At 44.2% G+C, this 23,677-nt stretch overlaps 1 protein-coding gene across 1 annotated transcript in view; it reads right to left on the reverse strand.

Moving 5' to 3' along the window:
• Positions 1–23,677, reverse strand: part of dlc1 (DLC1 Rho GTPase activating protein) — a 68,803-nt gene that overhangs the window by 1,066 nt on the left and 44,060 nt on the right. Inside the window, exons 6-17 of the mRNA XM_088302387.1 lie at positions 14,707–14,778; positions 13,359–13,440; positions 12,193–12,256; positions 8,788–10,433; positions 8,030–8,209; positions 6,380–6,539; positions 5,779–5,986; positions 5,043–5,259; positions 4,559–4,673; positions 2,689–2,904; positions 557–774; positions 306–479 (exon numbers count right to left, since the gene is read on the reverse strand). Of these exons, the coding sequence (XP_088158513.1) occupies positions 306–479; positions 557–774; positions 2,689–2,904; positions 4,559–4,673; positions 5,043–5,259; positions 5,779–5,986; positions 6,380–6,539; positions 8,030–8,209; positions 8,788–10,433; positions 12,193–12,256; positions 13,359–13,440; positions 14,707–14,778 (3,352 nt within the window). The remainder of the gene's footprint in view (positions 1–305; positions 480–556; positions 775–2,688; positions 2,905–4,558; positions 4,674–5,042; positions 5,260–5,778; positions 5,987–6,379; positions 6,540–8,029; positions 8,210–8,787; positions 10,434–12,192; positions 12,257–13,358; positions 13,441–14,706; positions 14,779–23,677) is intronic.

The raw sequence follows: 23,677 nt of genomic DNA on the forward strand, positions 1-23,677 counted from the left end.
GCCCCTTGTATAATGTGTTAAAAATGAGTGTGGGGGGTCTCTTACTTATTAAATGTTGATTAAGCTGTTTAAACAAGTTCCGCATCAGCACTTTTAGAGACCAGATTGTCCACAATGAAGATGCAGACCGCCTCCATGAAGTTTGGATAAACCTTGTAAAAATTACATTTTGTGGGATATCTACTCTTCAGACTTCGTAAAACCAAGCTGGCTACAATAAAAAAAGGATTTAGGGCTGTCAGTGTGAGCAAGACCTGAGACTAATTTGAACGTCCAAGTAAAATAAAAAAATAAAAAACACTGACCTGCAGTCAATTCTGGAAATATGCGTGAGACGAGACTTGTTGGCTCCGCAGGGCTCGATAAAATAGCGTGAGAGGAGAACGTTGGCGCGCACGCCCACCACGGGCGCTGCGCCGTGATCTATTGATGAGGACACCAGTGCACACGCCCCCTTTGGCAAGTCTGTTATCCATGTTCTAGTGTTAAAAAAAAAAAAAATGTTAGACCACAAGCGTGACAGCTGAGAGGAGGTCAAGACCAAGAAGATATTTACCTGAGCACCAGGTGGTCCCTCATGGGGTGGGGGGCCATGGTGTTCCGCACATACTGATACACCTCGGTCCTCTCGTCCAGGCTTTCCACCACGCGACTCTCATACAGGTCCTCATCCCAGCGAGCCTGCTCCCTCAGAATCCGGGTCAGGACCTCCTCTGGAGCGGCAGGCACCTCCACGGTCGCTTTCCACAGCCTCAACGGGAAGCCGTCGTGTACCTGAAGGTAACAACAGCGGATTGTTTCCAATTTCTTGAAATGAGACGAGTTTTCGAAACATCAAGATTACTTTAAAAAAATGAATGTTTTGCATATATGTAACACATTTCATCTTTTGAATTGAACGACTGAAATAGTTTTCCACATTATTCTAATTTATTGAGCTGCACCTGGATGTCAAGTCAGTCTTAAAGCAAAATCAAAGCATTATGTCATGCATAGAAATGTCCAAATCAAAAGCAGACTGGGTGGAACATATTTGAAAGGGCACACCTCCCAAGAACACACCGATATATATTTTTATTGTCATTTTTATTATTGTGCCTGCTAGGCAGAGCATCTATTGGAGCAAAGTCCACTATTTGAGGATTCAGGAATATAGTCCTAAACATGCTTGTAGTGAAGCATGCTGTAATAACAAAATGAAAAGATAATGTAAGAAACAAGAAACTCTGAAACGGTTTGGTGGTCTGTAAATGAAAATAAACTGAATGTAACGTGGAAAACATCAATCTCATCGAGACTCCCACACTTCTGGGAAGACTTTCTGCAAGATGTTGGAGTGCATCTGGGGGATTTCTTTTGTCCATTCATCCAGAACAACATTTGTTGATATTGGACCTGAGAGCGGGCCTGCTGGTTCCCACTCTTGCCTCTTGCCCTTCCAAATGTGTTCGATGAGATTTTTTCACATCAAAATCCACCAACCATGTAAAGAGCCTGACAGGCTTCCCACTCTTTTATTGAAATTATTTTCCAGGACTTTTCATCTGCAACAGTACGAGTCAAGAATAAAGCTTGGGGGAGTGTTCTTTTCTACAATTGCACTTTACATTTTGCACATCCAACCGGATGCCTTCAATGTTACAAAATGCCATACCAGCTTAGTTGAGAGGGGCATAACACTCACTAAAAACTGTGCGAAACGTCGGAGGTCTTCCCATCGTGTTAAATTCCTAATGAAGTTTTTCTCATTCACATATTTTTTGTTTCTCTTGTTGGACAAATACAATGCAACAAGGTTGAAATACTGAGTGAAACGGCCCGGTGAATTTCGCTGTGACTCGTCGCTATCTCAAAGCCGTCATCATGGTCGCTGTGGCTCTACTCACATCAGAAATGTAATTCATCTCAGGGTGCACAGCGAAAGTGAAGGCACCTCAGTGCTAAAGCAACACTCTTGAATTCAAAGTCAACCGTATTGGCACTTCTTTGGAGAAAATAAATCTTCCAGTTTTTCCAGAAGACAACCCTGGCCTGATTGCTTGTGCTTGATGATGTTTTTGATGAAGAGGTCTATCTCGAGCCTTTTCGTTTGTTGTTCCATGTTTTAGTAACTCACGCAACTGAATGAGGTATAGTGCGTCATTTTTTTATTGATTTATAATGCGATGTGTTCAGGCCGAGCGCCCTCAAGCCAAGTCAGCTGCTTCCTCCTTCCATCAGATGGTAAAGATGGCACGTTGAATGGTGAAGGCGTGTGACTCGGAGATAACCCCTCTTGGAGAGACCTGACACGCTAAACATGGGAAATGTTGCCTTTGGGAGATTGGTGAGTGTGTGTTTGTGTGCGATGAGCTGATGTCATCGTGGGATACGGTCCAGTGCTGGGGAGGGGAATGACAAGTCCAAGGGCCAGGCGAGTTTCACACGGATACGTTTCTCAATACAGGAAATTTCAACTGCTGCTTTTCCACAAGATATTTAGAGAACAAGCACAGAGGGGAAGGCAGGACAGGAAATAGAGACAGCGGAGAAGATACTTTGGAGGCCTGTTTACACTTAAGAGACAAGTTGACTGCCTGCCCATCCCTTTTTCGACGCTCGTTTATCAATCGTTTGTGAAGGTTGAATCCAACCCCCGAAGCACATACTTCTGAGTACACGAACAAAGCGTTTGAGGCGATGAATTACCTTGCGATAGGCCAGCTCAGCTTGCTCGGGGGTGGAGAAGCTGTCGTAACCTTTAAACTTGTCTTTGGCCTCCTTGAGGAGGGCGTCAAGGCCGTCGCGCAGGTACGACCGGTATCCTCCTCGTCCTACGTCGTTACCCGACAGCTCCTCCAAGCGGCGTGGTAGCAGAGCCTGCTCTACGTATGAGTTCCTGCAGCGACTCATCTCCTCGGGGATCTGAAAGAGGAAAGGAGGAGCTTTACTTTGAGTTGAATGTGGTCATTACTGAGTTGTAGATGTCCAGTGAACATTGCGTCATCGTATTTTCACGATAAATATTTTCACTATAAATATGCATATGTATTAACACACTCGCCTTTTTTATTTTATTTTGTGAATTTTTTTTAAATGTTCTATTAGTTTTAGTTATTTTTTTAAAATATATAATATATAAATATAATCTCATTTGAACAAGAAGTATCGCCCATATATTATAAACAACTGGATGATATCCAGTGGGATGACTTTGTATTTTCTTGAAAAAAAAAAAAAAAAACATTTCGAATGCAGCTTGAGAACCGTTTGTCTCTATATGTGTGTAGGTGAACCTTATGGTGTATGCATATTTCTGTATTTTAAATTCTGCTTCCACTGAAGAGCAGCACAGATGTTTTTTCATTCCCAAGAGCGTGACTTAAACCAGAGCTTGTGCACGCTCGCTGACTTCGGAGTGTTAAGCAACACTTATCACTGAGGCAGCAATCAGTACAATTACGACCTGCGAGATGGAGGATGTGTTATGAGGTTACATAACCAAACATAACACATGTGATTGTTATCTGTGAATCTTGCCTTAGGGTAATACATTTTTTAGACGTTGACTAATAGGGCTGGATCCTTTTAGGGCCAATTTTACAAGCAGTAAATTGATGTTTTTTGCATGCACAAGGTCTGCTAGATTACAAATTACAGTTACAGATGAGAGGCCAAGCTTCCCCAGACAACAGCACTTTACTTTTGTCACGGGAAATGGAATCAAGCATGGAGGAGGGTAAACGTACTAAAAAACATGGCATGTCCTCTTTCTGGTTTATCTCATCACTTTATCTTCCCTTTGCAGTCTGCCAATTTTCACGGTAATTAACAAATTAAAAAAAAAAAAAAAAGAAAAAACATTCTTCATTTCACAAAGAGCTTGCAGAAATGAACGGACTATTGTCAATTAAAGACTCCTTTTATGAGCCCTGACTGGAAAAGGGAAATTCAATTAAAGGCCAATTATTGACGAGGTAACTCTGTTGGTGAGTGCAGGATGCGACCATGACAGGAAGCTCTCCACAATCTGATTAAGCGCTCACTGCTGATGACCCGCAGCGTGTCGCCCCTTTGGTGAGTGCTGTTGCATGTCAGCTGGCAGAGACTGCGCCAGAGTTTAGGATTGAAATTGGATTAGTAATTGTGCAGCAGGCTGATTATTTCCCGTTGATCCCGTCCAGCTCGCCGTGGACACTCAACAAGATATTTCTGCTTTTTGCTGGACTGCACCGTAGTGGGAAATATTTATCTCGCGTTACCATAGCAGCGTTGAAGGCAAAGACAGCACGGTTTGGATCAAACGGTTATGTAAGCGAATGATTACTTGATGGGACAAACACCAAGATACCAGCGACTTGCTAATAATATTGCAGCTTTAGCAAGAGGCAACTTGCTGTCAGCAGGTACACCCGAGGCACCATTTTAGACTCAAACCCATGAGCAGTCTTCCCCCTGCATGTTCGCAATTCAGTTTCACTAATTCGCTTCAGGTGATTTTGACAAAGGTAGTGATTTGCCGCCAACTACTTTTTAGGTGAGACCGCATCTCAATTGAGGTTGAAAGTTGTTGACTAACCCGGAAGAGTTTTCTGCACTCCTGGATCATGTGCGCCAGGCCGTGGGTTGCGGCCAGGTTCTCGTTCAGGTCTCTCTGGTCCGGTTTCCCCAGAGTCTGCTTCCTGTTCATCACCCTGCGAGGGACAGGCAAGAGGAAGAATGCTGTGAGATTTGGAAACAGCATTCATCATTGGGACAGGTTGCCAACGGTGGAAAAAAAGATACAGCATACACCTGCCGAACAAACTGTTTCTTAATGAGTTCAAGACTTTTATGTAATCACTAAAGCTGATTTGTCACGCTCAAGCTGTACTCTACTCCCACTCGCCCCTCCATCTACGGTATAGCATCCTGCTCTTTTGTTTCTTTCGTATGAGCCTTTTCCTGTTTGTGCAAGGTATGGCAAACATCTTACGTAAGCTGCCAGTAACTGTCAACGGCGACCATTGATTTAAATAAAATAACTGATGAACGCAAACACACACACACGCACACAAACACACCTTGGTGAGGCGCTCTCCTTTCGCCTCAGGGTGTTGAGATGGAATACAGACGGCGCCAGGCAGACAGCCAGGTTGGTGGGCGTCATCTGGTTCTCCCCGACGCTGGCCGTCACGTCGCTCAGCAGGCACAGCAGCGTCCGCAGCGCCTCGCGATTCTCGTCGGGCAGCAGCAGCACAGCGGCGCGAGCGGCCTGGAGGCGAAGCTCTTTGGGCATGTCTGCATGGAAAGATGTCACCAAGAACATCTGTCAGCTTTTGTTATCTGCCTTGTGCATCCGGGAACACTTTGGGAGGACGGAACATGTTTAAGTGGGATATGAGTGGATAAGTGGGTTACGTAAGAGACTGCGTGTGCATGTGTGTGTTTGCCTGTGTGCATTATGTATGGCTTCATGTTTTCTTCCACCTTATGCAAACATTTCCCAAATGCCCCCATCTTGATCATAACGTAACAAGACTTCAGTGAGTGAAAGGACCATGAATCAATTCCCTGGAAGTACACCTCATCCAATCGGTATTTCTTGCACTCCGCTATTTGTTTGCTTTGTAAATGTTGAAATTCTTGCCCCGCGGGTATGAAAAAAAAAAAAAAAAGGAAAAATTTGGGGGCGGCAGTCACTCATCTGTAAGGACTTGAGTTTTGGCTTACAGTCTACTGTTGAGGTGCCCTTGAGCAAGGCACCAAGGCCACTAGCCAACACCCCCCCCCCCATGCTCAAAATGTGTGTATTCTTACACTGATAGATTTGAAGAAAGGTCTCGGACAGCTTGCTGGTGAGCAGTGGTTCGGGCAAATCTCGGAAGTACTGTTTGAGCATGTCTGCGACATCATAGGCCGATTGGCCCTCGTAGGTGACCCCACCCCCGTCGGCTCCGCTGGCCTCATTCATCTGACGCAGAGCCTGGATACGTGACTTCACTCCCGACTTTCTGAAAAGACCAACCTGGACAGAGATGGATACAGCAAGAGTTATGTCATGCAATTGTGACCAAGGTTTCGAAGCCTAATCCCTGTATTAGCCTCAGTATCGTGTCCCAACAATAATCTGGGCACCAGAGTAAACCAATAAAAAAATAGGCTCTTGAGGTGCCGTTCGTCTGTTGAATAATACAAATTCCCCAAATCTCAAGCTTACTGCCAATATTGTTACATCACCCTAAGTTGTGTTAACTATTTAATAGCCACTACCAAGAAGGAATGGTGAATAAATTCATCAGCAAACTTTGAGAATTTGTGTAATGTGTACAGTAAGAGATTTAAAAAAAACCTGTCGAATAAGACCATTTTTTTTTTACATTATTGAAAGATTCTGCGTGCTGGGTGTGTGACACAATACCTGGTCTAAGCACTGGTTTCGTAAGTAGCGCATAGCTTGCTGGATGCCTTGAGGGAGGGGCTGACCGGTGCGCTGGACAATAACTAGCAGCGGAACACCGAACACATTCCTGCCTTTGTAGTCGCGCACCTTCATTCGCTTCATAAACTTTGGAACAGCCCTGCAACAAAAAAGATGCACACGGAAAAAAAAAACAGCTCATGAATATTTACGATGACTCTTTGACGGGCAATTTACTGCTCGTATGTTCAGTAATCAAGAATAAAGAGGAGGTACACTTTGGAAGTCATCCAATGAGACATGTCAACAGACCGCATGTGTTATTCTTTTTCTTTGTCTTTAATGAATCCGCTCGGCAATCGATTAAGTTGGTCTTTCATTCTCTGACTTGCTCATCCGTTTACATTTAACAAAAACCTGCACACCACCGAGTGAACCCACTTGACCGCACCTCTGGCTTCCAAAGAACATGTGAGAGTATTTTATGTGCAAGTATGGAAGACAAGTGGCTGCAGAATCCTGTCTCCAGGTTTACGAGAGGGGAGGATAAACAAAGCGAGGAAGACCGGGAGACGTAGCTTTTAGAGTTATGGTGGGATGTACTCTTCTGTGACAAAAAGGGAGGGTTCCATCGATTCACAGTTGTTTGCGTGTTTGTTGTGTGTCCATGTACTCGTACTAGCACTGAAATGTAGCATCAGTTTTATGACCGTACAGCTTTTTAGTGTTAGAGTGTTTAAGATAGCAATGCCATACGTGATTCTGAACAAGCTCATCTTTCTCAGTGCCGACGTTCTGAAGCCTGAGACTTATTCTGAGAACCGCATTTTGGGAGTACACAGCAAAGAGAGCAAATTATGATTCTGACTTGGAATTCTGAATATGTGGAGGGCTCCAGCTGCCAACAAGTGGCCTCTGTCTTTGAGCAAAGACCAGAAGTTCTATTCCTGTCCTCAAAAATGACCCCAAGCATGAAAAAAAAAAAACGGACGCTGAAAAACTCATAAATCATGACTCCATTTTCTTCACAGAACTTTTTCTGTGTGCCATTCTTTTTCAGATAATGTGTAGCATTGTTTCTATCGCAATAATGGGATTTACAATTCAAGTCAAAATAGATGATTTCTGCGGATTTCTTTTTAAACTTCAATTTTGTTGTTCTATAAATATATCGAGCTTGTGGATTTCCCCCTGCAATTTTGGTGTAAGTCATATGAGTGCAAATAAGTTTAAAAAAAAGGAGAAAAAAGCATGTGTCGATGACTAGAGAAAATGAAAGCTTTACTTAAAGAAAATTGTGAGTAGAATGAAGGTGATTGAGATGGAAAGGTGGAGGATAATTGTTAAGGACAGATCTTTCCAGTCTCCAGCTCTTGTAACACCATGCGTGTGAACTACAATGATTACCCCTTCGAGTAAAAGACAATGTAAGCCCCTTCCCAGCAATTACAGGTCTGGGAAAAGAATGTGAAACCCAACCTCTGACGAGAGCCGTCACCACACTATACAATGACCTGCAGATGGAGGAAACGGAGACGGGGTTGGGGAGACGAAAGCAGTGGTTGAGACTCGGACTCCAGTTTTTATTACATGTCCGTCTTCTCACTACATCCCTTCAATAAACTGTGTGGTGTTGTCCATTCAACTCACCAGCTGAAGCCATGTTTGTTTGTCGGGGTGTGCCTCTCCAGCAGCGCGGTGAGCTGCAGCAGCGAGAGCTTCTGAAGAAGATTCATCTGCAGTACAGACTGGCAACTAATCTGGAGCTGGGCGGAGGCCAAACTGGGCCGATGGGAGTTATGGAAGCTCAACCAGCGGAGTTTCTGTGGCCTGGAGCGCAGGGGGGAAAAAAAGACGGAAATAGCAGATGTTAGTTGGCTGGAAAAAAAACTGTTGCGCTTGTACTTCTTTTGCATACAAACTAAGGCCATAATTTACAGCCATACATATATACACACGGCTTGTAGCGTTATCAAGCAAGTGATCAGGTTTAAGGATTAGAGGGATTTGTGTACACATCAATCAGGAGATTGTCGAAAAACCCCTGTCACCAAATGTAAGGCTGTCGGTGGATTCCTCGAAAAGCAGCAACGGTCCCTATGGCGACCAAGCAGCATTCCAGAGAATTACATAAGGAGAGCAGTCGAAGCGTATCTCCTGTTCATCCTATGCTGTCACCGGCTGTAAAGTAGTCTTTGCGACGGTGGTCTTTCTGTTTGGACCTGATTTTATTTTCCCATTTGCATATAATCAAGGGAATGTTTGCCAACAGATTTTACAGAATGTGAGATCTGTAGAGAATCAAAATTATATTTTTTCTTCGAAAATTTCTCATTGAACCATGAATGGTCTGTACAGAATGTAAATTAAACATGAATGGAAAGACACATTTTAGGTTGTTGACTGACCTGTTGGTTCTTGTTAGTGACGCCCCAACTCCAGAGTCCCTCCTCTCCCTCATCCCTTCCTCCCCCTCCCCCAGCGGGTTTCCTGTGCTGTCCTGGTCACTTCCATTCTCAGTCTCCTCGAGACGGTTTTGCAGAGGGGAGGACGGGCATGGCGAGGCCGAGTCCAACGCTGAATCCGAGTCTCCTTCCTCCTCCTCCTCGTCCTCCTCGTCTTCCTCCTCACCGGCCACCACAGCCTCAGACCAGGCGTTCACGAAGCGCTGCAGGCCGCTCACATGTTGGAGCACTTCCTCCAGTTTTTGTTCATCCCCCTCCGCAGTCTCGTCTCGCTCTATGTATGGGACGTTGTCATAAAAACTGAGGCGGCTGTCCACTGAGCCGGATGAGACTCGACGCAGCCGTCTACTTTGCCGTCCTCTCAGGATCACAGAGTTCCCATTATCGTTCCCATTGTTATTGCGTGAACTCCCGTCTTGCAGAGCTTTGGGGAAAGTGCCTGGCTTGTGACCTTCTGGTAAATAAAACAAGATCCTGCCTTCTTCTTCTTCCTCTGCTTGGCCGCCAGTCTCCTGAATTCTGTGGTTGTTTCTTCGGTTCTGTTCATCAATGCTCATATCAACATTTGCTTGGCAAGGGATGGGCGGAGCCGATTTGGGCGTTGGCTGCCGATCGGATGCTTGCGGGGGAATGCTGAAGGGATCAAATCCTTCTAAGTACATCCCCCCTCTCTTACCGGAGCCCGCTGCGGTGCTGTGGCTACGCGCGCGAGTCACTGGGCTCGGGGTGCTCACCGCACTGCCGCTGCTGGCTTCCGACTGACTGCTCCCAGTGCTTCCAGTGCTGCCATTGCTAGTCTGAGTCGAGTAAGACACAGAACGATTTCGGTTAAGGGTCATAGTCTGAGTTGGATGGTGTTGGTGATTCAGGTTCTGGTTGAGGTTGAGACTTGGAATATCCACACAGTTGAGTCTCCGCAACTTGTCGTCGTCAAGACCCTCTTTGATGACAGGCCCACTGATCTCTATCTTCCCACCACTGATTCTGCCATTCTTCTTTCTTTTGGAGGTGGTGCCACTACGGAGACGTAGACTCTCCATCCTTTTGAGGAAGCTCTTGGCTCGTGACCGTGTGCTTTTACCACTGCCACCGCTCCGATCCAGACTTCCTCCAAGTTCTCCCATTTTCAGATCAAAGGTGAACTGTCCGAGCTCCAAGGGCGATGGAGGCAACCCATCAGACAGAGAGTCCTCATTAGCACACACTGACCCGCCTGTGCCTGACGACGAACACATGCTTGCTACAGAGCTCGCACGCGTGGCTCCAACGGGAATGGCTTCGTTTGGTGAATGAAGGGTAGTGTCACAACTCTTCTCCTCTGCTCTTCCGCCACTACCACTGCTATGGATGGAGCCCACTTCAGGCTGCTCACTAAGATCAGTCAGTACACTCTCCGAACTGTTCCCCTCGCACAGGGCCAGCTTGGACTTTTTGGATACTTGGTCCTTTGTTGAAGGAGATTGCGCTCCATCTGTATACAAAGAGGAGAAAACCTCCAGGTCCTCCATCCGGGACCAGCGCTTGCTGTCTCTCTGAAAGGTCCAGCGGCCACTGATGGCACAGGGCTCATCTTCATCAGAATCTTCACTCTGGATGAGAGAGAATAAGGGAAGCTAATTATTTCCCTCTACAAGATGCTAAACAATACATTCATGGTGCTTATACTTTTTGTCATTACTGGAAATTGTGCCCATCTAAAGGTGGCGAAAGTCTCATACATCTCAAGAAACTCTCTAACCTTGACAACCTCATGCATAACTTGCAGCAATTTCAATCATGTTGATACATTTCCTCACTTCACAGAAGATATTTGCACAGGAGCCACATTTACCAGACATGCATCCTCCCTAAATGCACACCACCCCCATCTTGGTTAATCTATCTCGGGCCCTTAGCAAATTCCATTATGACCCCTATAGATCACAAAACAGCCAGACACTTCCCCCACAGTCTTTATCCAATCTGTCGGTATTTTAGCTGTGTCAGACAAGCTCGCTGATACCGCTTGGGTCACTCTACACTTGCAGTCTGTTCTCTCAGAGTCCACAGGTGACCTTATGTCACCTAACTGTGGACAGTAAATGAGACAGTAACTCGGTTGGTCTTTAACCTAACATGACCTAACAAGACCCACAAGTCCTGAAAATGCTTGGAAATTCAAATTTACAATCCAAATGTAAAGATTAAGTCGTTAGGAGACATTTCTGTAGCTCATTTTAATTAAAAGTTTCAACACATTCCACAGTGGCTTGTTACTGGAGTTCCAAATGTTTCGCTCTGTGTAAAACACATTTTTAATCAGTCTTTTAATCAGCATTAATGATTTATGAAGACAATGGGGTTTTTGGAGATGTTTTTACACATTCCACAGTGGCTTGTGACTGATGTTATGTCAGTTGGAATGTAAGATAACCATAGACAGCAGCTGATAGGCCAAAAACACCTTCAAACATTTGTCCACATTCAGGAGATATCTTATCATCAATCCATCAAAGCATTCTCTGGAACGCTGGATATTGCATCACTTTGCGGAATAAAATTTATTATTACCAACACATTGGATAAAGACAGAAGGCGGCAGCTGGGCCCAAGTGGTTACGATGATTCAAGACCTGCCCTTCTGGAATAGCGACTGCGGTGTCCTTGAGCAACACGCCGATAATATAAACTTCTGCCTGGCCACTTGACATGCTCTGTCCACGACTGTGATGGGGCAAAAGCAGTGGTCTTTTTTTTCTGTGTGCCCACATGACAACTGAAGATGATTCTATTCCATTACAATAACACAGAGGGCGTAGAAAGGAATTTAAGACAGTCACGGGGGGGGGGCTAATCAATGCATTCCTATCCTGTATAAGGGGTTGGTTGTCATCCCACTTGGAAGGCAAATGACCTTTTTGACTGGCCAACTCCAAAATGAAAGGTGACACACGGAGGGTCATCCCAATGAATAGCATCACACACGGAACAAGGGTGTTACTGTGTAGCACTTAAGACGATTAGGGAATTAAGGTTCATTTGCTTGAAAGACTGCGATTCTTGTCTCAAAGTGGTCACCTATGTTCAGGTTCAGAGAAGAAACTTGTTATATTCATTCAAGTGAACAGTTTTTTTCTTTTGAAGAGGGAATCTGTCTCTTCTTGAATTATGGAAAAGCTTTTTTTTTCCATTCCCTTGGGGTCCCTGATAGTTCTCTTGGTTTAGACAGTCAGGTTGCTGCTCATTGTATAAGATAAGAGAAACCACAGTTTTCTCCTGTAGCTCGGCATGGACTGAATGTTGAGATGATGAATTGTAAATGTGGTTGCAGCGAACGAGTGATCATATGCATGTGCACTTCAAACCCACCTTTTTTCTTTGCGGCGAAATCTCCAGTCTCATTAGAGCACACTTGTTGAGTGTTTTGAGCCTCCTGCCAGGAAACATAAGCATGCAGTAGATTATATTTAAAATTGATCCCGCAATTTATACGATGTAGGACGGGTAAAAGGCGGGAATATGAAAGGGAAAAATATAGATGCTGGTCTCCTCTCAGGCTGCCTAATGAACTGCTGAAGGATAAACCCCACATGAGTGGGAAGCGAATGAGAGGGAGACAGCAAAAGGGAGAGAATGTAATCTGCTGAAGTGGCTTTGAAATCTTGGGGAGGGGACGGAAAGCTTATCTCCCAGCCACCTGGTGAAGGGGAGCGGGGTTCCTCTGGAGAGCTTTTAGAGGAGATCATGTAACAATGGGGAGTTGAAGGGATGGAAACTGAGGAATAGTTTGGCATCAGGAGGAGTTGGGGTGGCAGCAGCTGAGGGAGGCGACATTGAGATGATAGCTTCCAGATGTATGCAGACACACCTGCTGTGTTTTATTACTTAGAAATTGAATTTGATGAACCCTGCTTCATTAAAAGGCCATTAGCCTCTTTCACCTCCTCCTTCTCCCATGCTAATTAGCACTGCAATGTCACAATACTACTGCTGCATGTGCCCACTGTTACTGTTACTTTCATGGGCACAGAAAAAAGCACCGAATCAATTAGTGCGAGACACATCAGAGCTGGTTTCCCCACAGACGGTCGTTATGACTGTGAAAACTATATAAATTGCCAGTCACCGCAGTAGCTAATTGGTGTTAATTTCTGTTAAAAGTGACGGTAAAAAGGCATTTTGGTACACATTGTCCTCTGAAATAAACAGCCAAAAGCATTTCGCAAGAAATATGATATAGACATTTTATTTTTTTGTAGTGACGATGCGTAGGGCGTGCTCTGGCCACCGGGCTGAGAATCACAAATCAAAGGAGTAACAGGGTAACGGTAAACGAGAGCAAAGTGCTTATCATTGAATTCTTTCATCCTCTCAGCAACTTCCGACAACTTGCTTGCTTTTGAAGTCATACCCTCATGGTTTAATTAGGGTAGCACCGAAAGGGCAAGCATAGAAAAGAGGCAGTGGATGAGCAAGCGGAATGGATCATCAACATCAGAGGAAGGAGAACGGATTAGTATCGGCATGAGTCTCACCTGCAGAGAGCCTCAATGGCATCTCGATCAAGGAAGTCGTGGTCCCTGGTGACTGAGGAGATGTCAATGGGAAACTGGGCATCTGCGGTGAGAGAGGTCAATGTGTTCAGATCAAACGCAACAACACACACTAAAACACCCACAAGGTCTGCCGTCCCACCTTCTCCCTCATACAGCCAGCATGAAAAGTTAAAAGAGGAAGTGGCATCTTATCCGACCAAACAAACCCAGCTGCGGCTTTCAGCGGCAGCAGGCAGGGGGGATGTGGAGCACTGAGCGATTGATTGAAGAATGACAATAGGCACTCCACCGCAGCTTGGAGCTCCTACTTCCTCCTAATTCTTTCTGCTCTGGAGTCAACCTCATTAAGAGCAAATCACTGCGCAAAGTAAGTGCACGCAGGGCTCACACTGAGACACTGACACAAGGTGCTGCGTTAACATTCAAGCACTTGTTGGAATGTCTTGGCCCAACCCCGAATGGGAATCTTCCATCCAAACCCTTAGGGGAGTGATGATAAGAACATGCTATAGAAGGAATACCGGCACTTTGAGCTCTCTGTACCGACAGAGGACGATCAGTTTGCTTATCTTTATTGGGGCAATAGTCTTGACGGTACTGAGACAGAGAGGTTTATGGATTCAAGAGAAGAGGATATGTCATCTTTGTCTCCGTTTTGCTCCACACGTGCATGAAAATAGTCATCATCCACAAACACAATGAGCCTTTCGCTCCAATACAATCATTTTAATGGTTAAGTGGGGATGAACTAAGAGCTGCTGACAAATTTTGTCCTGCAGTTACATAAGGGAAGGACGAAGGTATGCCTATAGTATATAGTTGCAAGTGAATAGCCCATGAATTTGGGGAAGTTTGATTCGGGCTATTTGACGTTTTTAGGAATGACAAGTGAAAAAGATCTTTGGTGCTCAGAGTTATCGTAGTTCAATATAATGTATAGTCCATGTTCAGTCATGTTTGGAACACAGACATTGCTTGCTGCGCTGATCTAGGGATAGTTCTACAACCGTTCTCCCTTCACTCCTCAGGAATGTTTCGCCTGTGGGAGGTGTGCACCAAAATGCACATAAATGTGCAGGATTCACAAAAAATGTAATTACGTCAGCCGAAAAAATACATGTGCTGCCACAGTTTGGTCAAATGTCGAGCATGGAAAATGATTCCATCTGTGTAATCTCAATGAAATCAAATATAATTGGTCGGTTTGTAAAGTGGGATAACCAGTAATACTTAAGCTTGTAATTTTATTTATGTTACTAAAATAATCTTCTGGGATTCTCACAGTTGCAACTTTACTTTCGTGAACATCAGTACGGGAGATGCTGACCTTCATAAAGCTGAGCATACTGTGGGAAGCCTGCTGCTCGGAGCCAGGTACAGGCCTCTTTGGCTTCAATCTCTGCAGGAGACAAAAACAACAGAAACCAGAGGCTTGTCAGATTATTATTAATTACGATTCATGCCACATACATACCGGATGTAAAGAAAAATGAGTTGAATTATTGGTTAATTCTCAAATGAGGCAGACGGACAATATCCCAGCGATTGCGTAGTGATCCGCGGGACTCATCACTTTGGAGCTTTCAACTGGGAATTGAGCGTGGACGAGCTGCGTGAATCACTCTACAACCAATGAACTTGCCTACCCATAGCCCAAGATCCTCTAAAATAAATCTCCATCTAGTGTCATTGATAATGAATGGATGGGCGGACATACAATTCCACACACACTTTATGAACCCCGTTGACCTCATTAGCTATCTCACACTTGGTCACTCTCCCCTCACATGGTTTAAAAGCTGGAGCTCAAAAGCATCCTTCGTGCAAATGGTGTTAACCCCCTCACACACCAAGTGTGTGTCGCTTAAGCTCATTAGCCAATACGCTGACACTGTTTTCGACTCAAACTCTCAAACAGTGAAAAGGTCTGTTTTGAAAATTTTCCCATTGACCGTATCGGCCCTATTCTTGGGTTCTTCTCACAAAAACATGATAGTTGTGTCTTTATTTCTTTCTCCACAGTATGCTACCATCTCTTAAAATGTTATAGCTCACATTTAGACTAAGTGGCACAAATGAGTGAATGAAATCCACTGCAATTATCTCAATTACCTGTGAACGCCATTTAGCTGACATATGCCAAATAGTTGCCCACACCCCAATCTCCTCAGTTGACTACATCTACTTCACATTTAGTGCTTTTGGAGACAGAAGACAGACAGCGGCCTGACTTTAGTGTTGTGACCGCTAGTACGAATGTAGCACGGCCATGAGAAAGACTTGTCAACAAAACAAGTGTTACAAAGGCAGGAAGGGATGGTGGTAAAAATCTCAGAAGTGAGAGGTACTGTTTGGACTGAAAATGATAAATGTGAACCGGTGGCAAGATATCAAAGAACATCTACAAAAATGTGAATTTGCTCCTTATAAGAGCAGCAAACAGAGTAACATCAATTTATACTACCACATTCCCGACATAAGAGACATTAATACCAATTAAAAGAGAAAACGTCTTCAGAAGTTTCACAATTCAAGGTGAGTGATAAAAAAATTGATGTAATATGTCGTAAGCGGATTTTTCAAGCTGTATGAAAAAATCCCGTTGACAGACAGACGTCCAAAGACTGCAGCTGCTGCTACTACAAAGCCTCTCGTTTATACCATATATATTCATTTACATACCAACAACAAGCCTAGACGGCAGACTAACCCACTGACAACAAGGTGTGACACGATCAACGCCGGGTCTACCATTCGCCTCAGCAGGGGCCAGGCAACTCTTGAAGCAACAACTCTGACACCAGAACGCAGACCCAGGCGTCAAATACCTTATTAACACGTATAATTTACACACATTTCATTTGACAAAATGAGTTCTATTTTTTTACGGCCAATGTGCAAAGCGTGTCGGTGGCTGTGTGAGCACGTGTTTGTGTTGAGAGCCATAATTTGAGGTTCGAAAAGAAGAAGGTGACTAGCCAATCAACTGGGAGGTCCTAAAATTCTTGAGTTTTCAGCTGTATCTCTCTGGGTATGCACATACATTTCTCTGCGTGTGTGTGTTTGCAAGGACCATCCTCATGTTTAAAGACAAACCACTGTAAAGACAGTAAAGCTATTAAAATGCAAATACATGCAAACACATGGTTAGGTTGCAACCCCCCCCCAAATCCCGCTGAAAAGAATACGAGATCCAATAAGTGGCTTAGGAGAGAAGCTATCGGATGACACAGCCCATGTGTCTAGTACTGGTCAGACGGCCTTTGCAGTTGATTCTGGTGTGTCTCAAAGACAAAACAGCAGCAACCATAATGTGTTTTAAGATAATAATACTCATATCTTCATTCATTCACTGACTCAATAGTTAATTCGCTATGTTTGGTTTGCAACAGGAAGTGGACAGGGTATGATGAATCTGGCACAAAGATTCGGATGAGAGACCTCCCTAAATAATCACAATGTTTGTAGAACTCACCCCTGTCACAAAAATGCCACTCCTGCTTCCATATTTTAATCGTTTTGTTTCGTCCTATATTTTTATTTTTTTTGGTCTTCCGCGCTGTCCGTTCCAATTCCTTTACCCTCGCCAGGGAACGACCTCACTCCCCTTCCTGCTTCCCTCACAGGAAGAGAGCCGAGTGGCGCTGCAGTGGCCGCTGACCACCAGTCTGTAAAGCCCTGCCTTCGTTTGTTCCTGGCTAGATAATAGTTGGGGAGGCAGCCAAGGCAAACAATGGCTTCTGGGATTGTGCGTACGCAACAAACGTCCTCACGGTTGCGGCGGCTGTAAAGCCATAAATGTTTTACTGCACCATTTTTACCGTTGGAAATAGAAACATTCCGCACCTTCAGAACACGTTTGCGTTTGATTGCATGTGCCAAGGTGACGGAAGTACAACACATGAAAGCACACTGACCAGAACTACAGACTCCGGGCCAAAAGCAGAAGGGAAATGACTATGTATCATGGGAAAGTTATGGTAAAAACTGACCACAGAATTCCTTAGGTGCACATTCAGGACAAAACCCAAACTATATTTAGCTTGTTTATGTAGTGACAACTGCTTTTGAGGATGAATGAGGAATGAAAGCAAGTGTGAAGGATAAAGAAAATTTAAAACACTCGTCAACTGACAAGTACTTTGTCAGCCCTGTGTCAGTTTGACCTAGTTGACTACAGCCTTGGAGCTTAAAGAGGAACATAAGGCAACAAGAGCAAGACGTTTCTTGACTGCGAATGGTCACCCTCTCCTATTATAACAAAGACATTGCTTTCATCTATTTTTGCCTAAATCCCACTTATGAATGAATTTGAATTTTCCTGGCCTGGTAACTAATTATGTCGTAAATAGGGAGGTTTGAGCGAATCAGAGAGAACTCCCAAAACTCCGGGGAAAAGAAGCAGGGAAGAGTGATGAGAGTGGCTACTAGTGCATGACTAATGAGAGCCATGCTGGTGCTAATAGGGATTACGTTACAATCGCCAATGAATTTTCCCCACTAAATTTATTTAGAATAACCAGTGAGTTACAATCACAGCTGCTCTACTTCCACTTCTTGGCCAATTCTAAAATTAACCACTGCGGTATTTTCTTTGCTTTTCTTTTCGGTGCTCTCAACGCCTCTTCTCCCCGGGTTCAATTAAACTCCGCTCACCCCTTCTCTTCTCCTCTTTTCCTGTGGCAGGAAATTCTCACAATTGCCGGCCAGATTTTCCCTCCATCGCAGGAGGCCGCGGGGTCTTGCTTGGCCATTTTGGAATGCTCATATCCAGTGGGACTTTGTTCAGCGGCTCTCAAACAAAGGATGCTGCCTCCCACCTCAAAGGCTCTACTGCAGACACGGAGGACTGGAGGTCAAGAGCCTGAATACAGTTATCACCATGACTGAGGCTTTGAAGTTGGCAGATTGAAAAAAAATGCTTGACTAACAACTGTCATGAGGCTTATCTGCAATAACCTAATCGCTGTTAGACCTCGCAGCGCCAACTGCGACACAGCCCCAGAATGAAGTTGGCGGGTGGGGCGTTCTTATCAACTGGAGGACCGAGAAGCTCTTTCAGAAGGAGTTGCAAAGTGGGTCTAGACAGGTGAGGTGATAAACGAGACTGCGTGGCTCACAAGCTATCAACAAGGAGATCTACCTAGACATGAAGTCATGACATGATTCTGCTTGCCAGATGGACAAACAAGAAGAGTGCTTCTGACTAATAGAAGCATTTCTATGGTCTGACTTTTCTGAACGTTTTAGTGCGAGTTCAAGTAGATGGTACACAGTGATATGATGTATGATTGAAATGGCAAGAAAACTAAAAGAGAGAGGAATGTATGCCACTTGTTTACAGCACATAAAGTAGGGGGAGGGGAGATTATGCCGACCGTAAGGGCCCATGACCGACAGGGTATAAAAATTGACACCAGCGCTGTTCTGGAACGCAGAAATGCTCGATGGCATATGTTTTTTTTTCTATAGGGTATCAAGTTATTCCATGTTTGAGACAGCTGGTGCACCATGAGAAAATCTGGCTGCTGCTCGCTGAGTGAGACAGTGACAGCACAATCACCATCTGGCTTGCCTCCAGCGATGCCACCACAACCACACATGCAAAAAAATAATGAAGCTACAAGTAGGGTCCTTTTCACAGTTTGAGAAACATGTGCACATGCCTCCATAGGCACAGCTGCATGGATCATTGTTGGTTAACACCGATGGCCACTGTGCTCCCTCGATGATAGATTTATGCTCACACAGAGAGGCTAAAGCCGGGGATCAGGTGACCACGCATATTCAAACTCATGATAAGCTTTCCACAGCCAGATGGGAGCCTCCTTAACCGGGACCAACTTGATACATTTGTCTTCAGAGGCCAGAACGCTTCTTCCTTCAACAAAGAGGTGACAGTATTAATGCACATGTGAGTCTTCTCACGGGATGTGAGCGGTGCGCCAGCTGGATGTGAAATCCTGCAGATAAGGCCTCAGCTCACTTCCTGTTTCACAAAGCAGAGAAGCTTAAGCAGGTTTCTTTCAGTTTTCTCTCCCTCTTTGAGCGATCATTGACTGTCACAAAATCACAGACATGGAGCCTAAAAGTTGAACTCAGGTTTGTGAAACATTCAACAGCTAGATCACTCATTGTTAGTATTGTAAACAATGCTTAGCGCTGAGATGCCGTGATGTCTACAAGTGTGATGGAGCCTGGTCCTAGTGGTTACAACCGAAGCCTGCCGCATTTTGTATATAGTCCAAAGACTAAGATCGCTGATAAGAAAGCAAGTGCGGAAAAAAAAAACAGTCTTAACTCAAGAGCCAAAGCACACAAATCAAGTTAAGCCAGGCAGCAGAGATGAAAAGAGGATTTTCATACAGCCTCATCCTGTCTCCCCTCATTAGCAAAAGGTTAGCTTTGGGGCAAAAGGCAAGAGCACTTGAATATACTGTGGGCCTTTACTAGACATTAAATGAAGTGACAAGGAGGGTCGCTATGCATAGTCATTAAAGAAATAAGAATACTACAGTAGGTATTGGTTATGTCTCAACCACGCATCACAGCTTAGTGAACAGTAAAGCACCACTTAACCAAGCACATATAAATGATCATTCTGTACTAATGCAGCATATTTTATTTGGACAAAAAGAAAAAAAAATAACAGTTTGACTTAATAAATCAACAACTGGTAAAACTATACTGAGTTCGTTTGAATTCAAACCATATCTCAAACACTTAAAGGTGTCACCAAATCCCCCCAAATAAGTAGTCTTGATGGTGAGAAAAGCCAACCTAAATAAATAAATAAAATATATAGTGTGTATGTGTGTGTATTTACGAGCAAATTACGTCAAAACGGAGAAAACATAAATTACGTGTTAATTGTAAAAGAAAGTGGAGAACTTACGTGTTAGTATCATTTTCGGCGTGTCCTTAGCATAAAAAAAAACCTCCGACTGCGTTCCGACTTTTGGGTCCTCAGTTACATCGAAGCCGTCATGATAAATCCAGACACAAGTCCCATTAGAACAAATTCGGCGACACATGTCCTCTGAGCTGCGCCGGACACAGTACATCCATGGTTACCATTCGATTTATCAGCGAAATAAAGCAGTCTACAATTTGAAACTTCTCCCGACGCCGAGCGCAGCTTCCGTGGAGCCGTCCGCGGCAGGAATGTGAATGGTGAGAGGAGTGATTCAAGCTTTTGGAATGGCCAACTGTGCCGAGGCTCCACCCACACCCACCCCGCTGCTGCTCTCCACCTGATGATGAAGAAGACAACGATGGCTTTTGGGGCAGTTCGCAGTGGGCCGGGTTTTACTGGACAAGAACGGGGCTCTCTGTCATCCTGCCGCGTCACGACACACTGGCACCACTTCCCCGCTGACCTTGGGCTCCAAATTGGCGTTTTCCAAATACGCTGAAGAGTTGCTATAAAATCAAAAGTGCTCCTGCCGCCCGTGAGTGTCAAGCAGCTTTGCCGGGAGGCGGCGAGGTCCGATTTGCATATCAGAAGAGCGGTAGAGGCGCTGCTTTGTGCAAGGAGGTCAGCCTCTGAGCGCTTGACGCACGTACAACACGAGCACTGGCGCGACTAGGAACACACACAGGAATGGGATCACCTATGTTTACACACGTTTAAAAAAGGGGGGAGGGGGCAACACACTTTCCTAGTGGTTAGCACATCTGCTTCACAGTTGAGAGGGTCTGTATTGTCCCTGTTCTTGCAAGGGCTTCTCTACGTACTCCAGTTTCCTTCCGAGCATGTTATAAATGCAACTTGCAAAAAAACTAAATCCCATTGACATTGTAAATTTGCTCAAATTGTTACAGTTGCACTTGTCTGAAAAAAACATGACGCACATGTTGCACTTTCCGAAAATGAAAAGATGTTATTGGTTAATTTTCCATTTCAAATGCCATTCATTCTGTTCCTGTTTACACAAAAGCCAAGTAGCTTGTTTGACATTTTGTTCCCTTGCTGCAGGCTACCGAATATGACCCAAACCATGATCTCAAAAAGTCATGTCAAATTTATTTATAGAGCCTTGAATCACAAGACATCTCAAAGGGCTTCACATGACGACAAAAAAACGCACTGTGAATAACAAACCGTGAATTTGGGCATACTGCCTGATTACATTTCATGTACTTTTTACCAATATAATCGGCACCTTGAAGGCAAACATATCTGCAACCACAAGTCAGAACTTTTTGAAAAATTGACTTCATGGGCATGCAAAAAAACAAAACAAAAAAACTCTTTCTAATGGATTCTTGGCCAGGATATGGCAATGCAATTTTGCAAAGAAACACTGCACATGTGCACACAATGCTTGGACTCCCCGATACAGCATTTTGAAAGAAATTAAAAGGTTTAAACATGTGGTTTAAATGCCCACCTTCAATATATGTGGCTACCTAGCACATCTTTGTGAGTGATTTTGCAAACAAACAAGCTTATAAACATTGAAGCAAATAAAACAGTGTTTGTGTCCAGTAGAATAATTAGAATGGCACTTAGTACAACAAAGAAACCCACCAAGACTGAAAAATCCCAATCAGGTCAAATTGTAAATGACCAAAATGTTGTCATTCCACTTCATTTGTATTATGGAAATGGATCGGGCCAATACGGCATCCAATTAGTTTGTGGTTTTGACAGTTTTATAACAAATAATGCCCAACTCTGTGTGCATGTGTGCGAGTATGTTTAGAAATAGCAGATGTAAACTAAATACTAATAAACAGTGTATTTTCCCATTTCACATGTGGATACTTTAAACCCCACCCCCAACAACACACGTGGTGAAGGCCTACATAATTTCACGTAATTTATGGCCAATGAGTCATATGGATGAGAAATACGTTGGCTCCTCATATGTTTCGGATTTTGACAGATGAGACGAGGCACGTGTTTGGAAGGGGGTGCATATTATTTGTTTTAACTGGTCTAATTCAAAACAGCCTTTCTCTCTTTTCCAGTACCCCCCCCCCATCTTCAAGGAGATGCAATTTGACTGTGGTAGTTTGTGATTCTTTAGATTTATTTTGAAAGCATGAGGCAAACTCAAAGTAATCTCAGAATAATAAGGATATATATTTATAGTATTATAGGTCCGAGAGGAAATGTCATTGTTTCTGTTTTTGTTCTTAAAGTGAGGGAGGGATATAGTTGTGTCTGGAATCGCAGGCTGATGCAGGAGAAGGACACAGAGAATAAGCAAAGAGAGGAATGAGAGATGACGGGAGATTACCAAACAAGGCCAAATCCCAGGGCTACAAAACACGACCACCCAGAGGCTGCAACCAAAACGAGACTTAAGATCTACCCGCAGCTTGCCATCGGTCAACCAAGCCTGCTTCGAAGCGATGGCGGCGGGAGCTGTAAAGCTCGTGTGACGTTGCAGTGATCATCTTTGGATCCGAGTTGAACGGCAACACGGTTAAACCGTGCAACAAATATACCCCAAAAGGCGTTAAATCATTGTTGTGCGGAAAACCCGTGTATGCATCATGTGACTTCTTGAGGGACTTCACTTTAAAATAATTTTTTGTCTTTTCGAGATTCCAACACAGCAAGTATAGCCGTGATGGGACATAGAAAATAAATGACGACAACCATTAAATAAAAAAAAAAAGCGTTACACATCTCTTTCCGAGCGACAGTGGGCGTGTTATTAAGTAAAAGTAAAAGAACAGAAGAGGAACGGAATGTACCAGAACGTGAGTAGTGTTATTGGTGTCTTTATCTGAAATGACTCACCACCCAAGCGCAAAGCAGCTATCTCAATCTGTCACCACGTCCATCATTCAGTCATCAATGTTTAGGGTGCGTATACAATTCACAACTCCTTCTTACACTTGCATGACAGTAAAGAATGTTAAAATGTTATTTAAAGGGGGAGTTTGCAGCTTTATATGTTTTTTGTTTTGTTTCATAACTACCGCGTCTGACGAAGATCAACCCGTCAGAGACAGAAGGTGTTCAGCTGTAACGTGAAAGGCAGGAAAAGTGGAATAAGAAAAATGCAAAACTACCCCCCCCCCCCCCCCGAATGCTCTTCCAATACTTTAGCCCTCCATCTGGCTCACCTTCGGGGTGGATGCTTCTTTTCTAATCTCAAATCACGAGGCCAGGTGAGGGTCAGTGGACGGACATGTCAGTCTAACAAACACACATGCTCACACACACACGCACGTACACACACTCCCAAGGCTGTGACAACAAAGACTCACTAAAGAGATAAAAGAGTCATGACTCCGTCAAAGTTGAGCCCCCCCGAAGGACACGTGAGACGTATATG

The sequence above is a fragment of the Idiotropiscis lumnitzeri genome, chromosome 8 (assembly GCF_059441095.1).
Source record: "Idiotropiscis lumnitzeri isolate Australia: NSW breed Sydney's pygmy pipehorse chromosome 8, RoL_Ilum_1.0, whole genome shotgun sequence".
Classification (NCBI taxonomy): Eukaryota; Metazoa; Chordata; class Actinopteri; order Syngnathiformes; family Syngnathidae; genus Idiotropiscis; species Idiotropiscis lumnitzeri.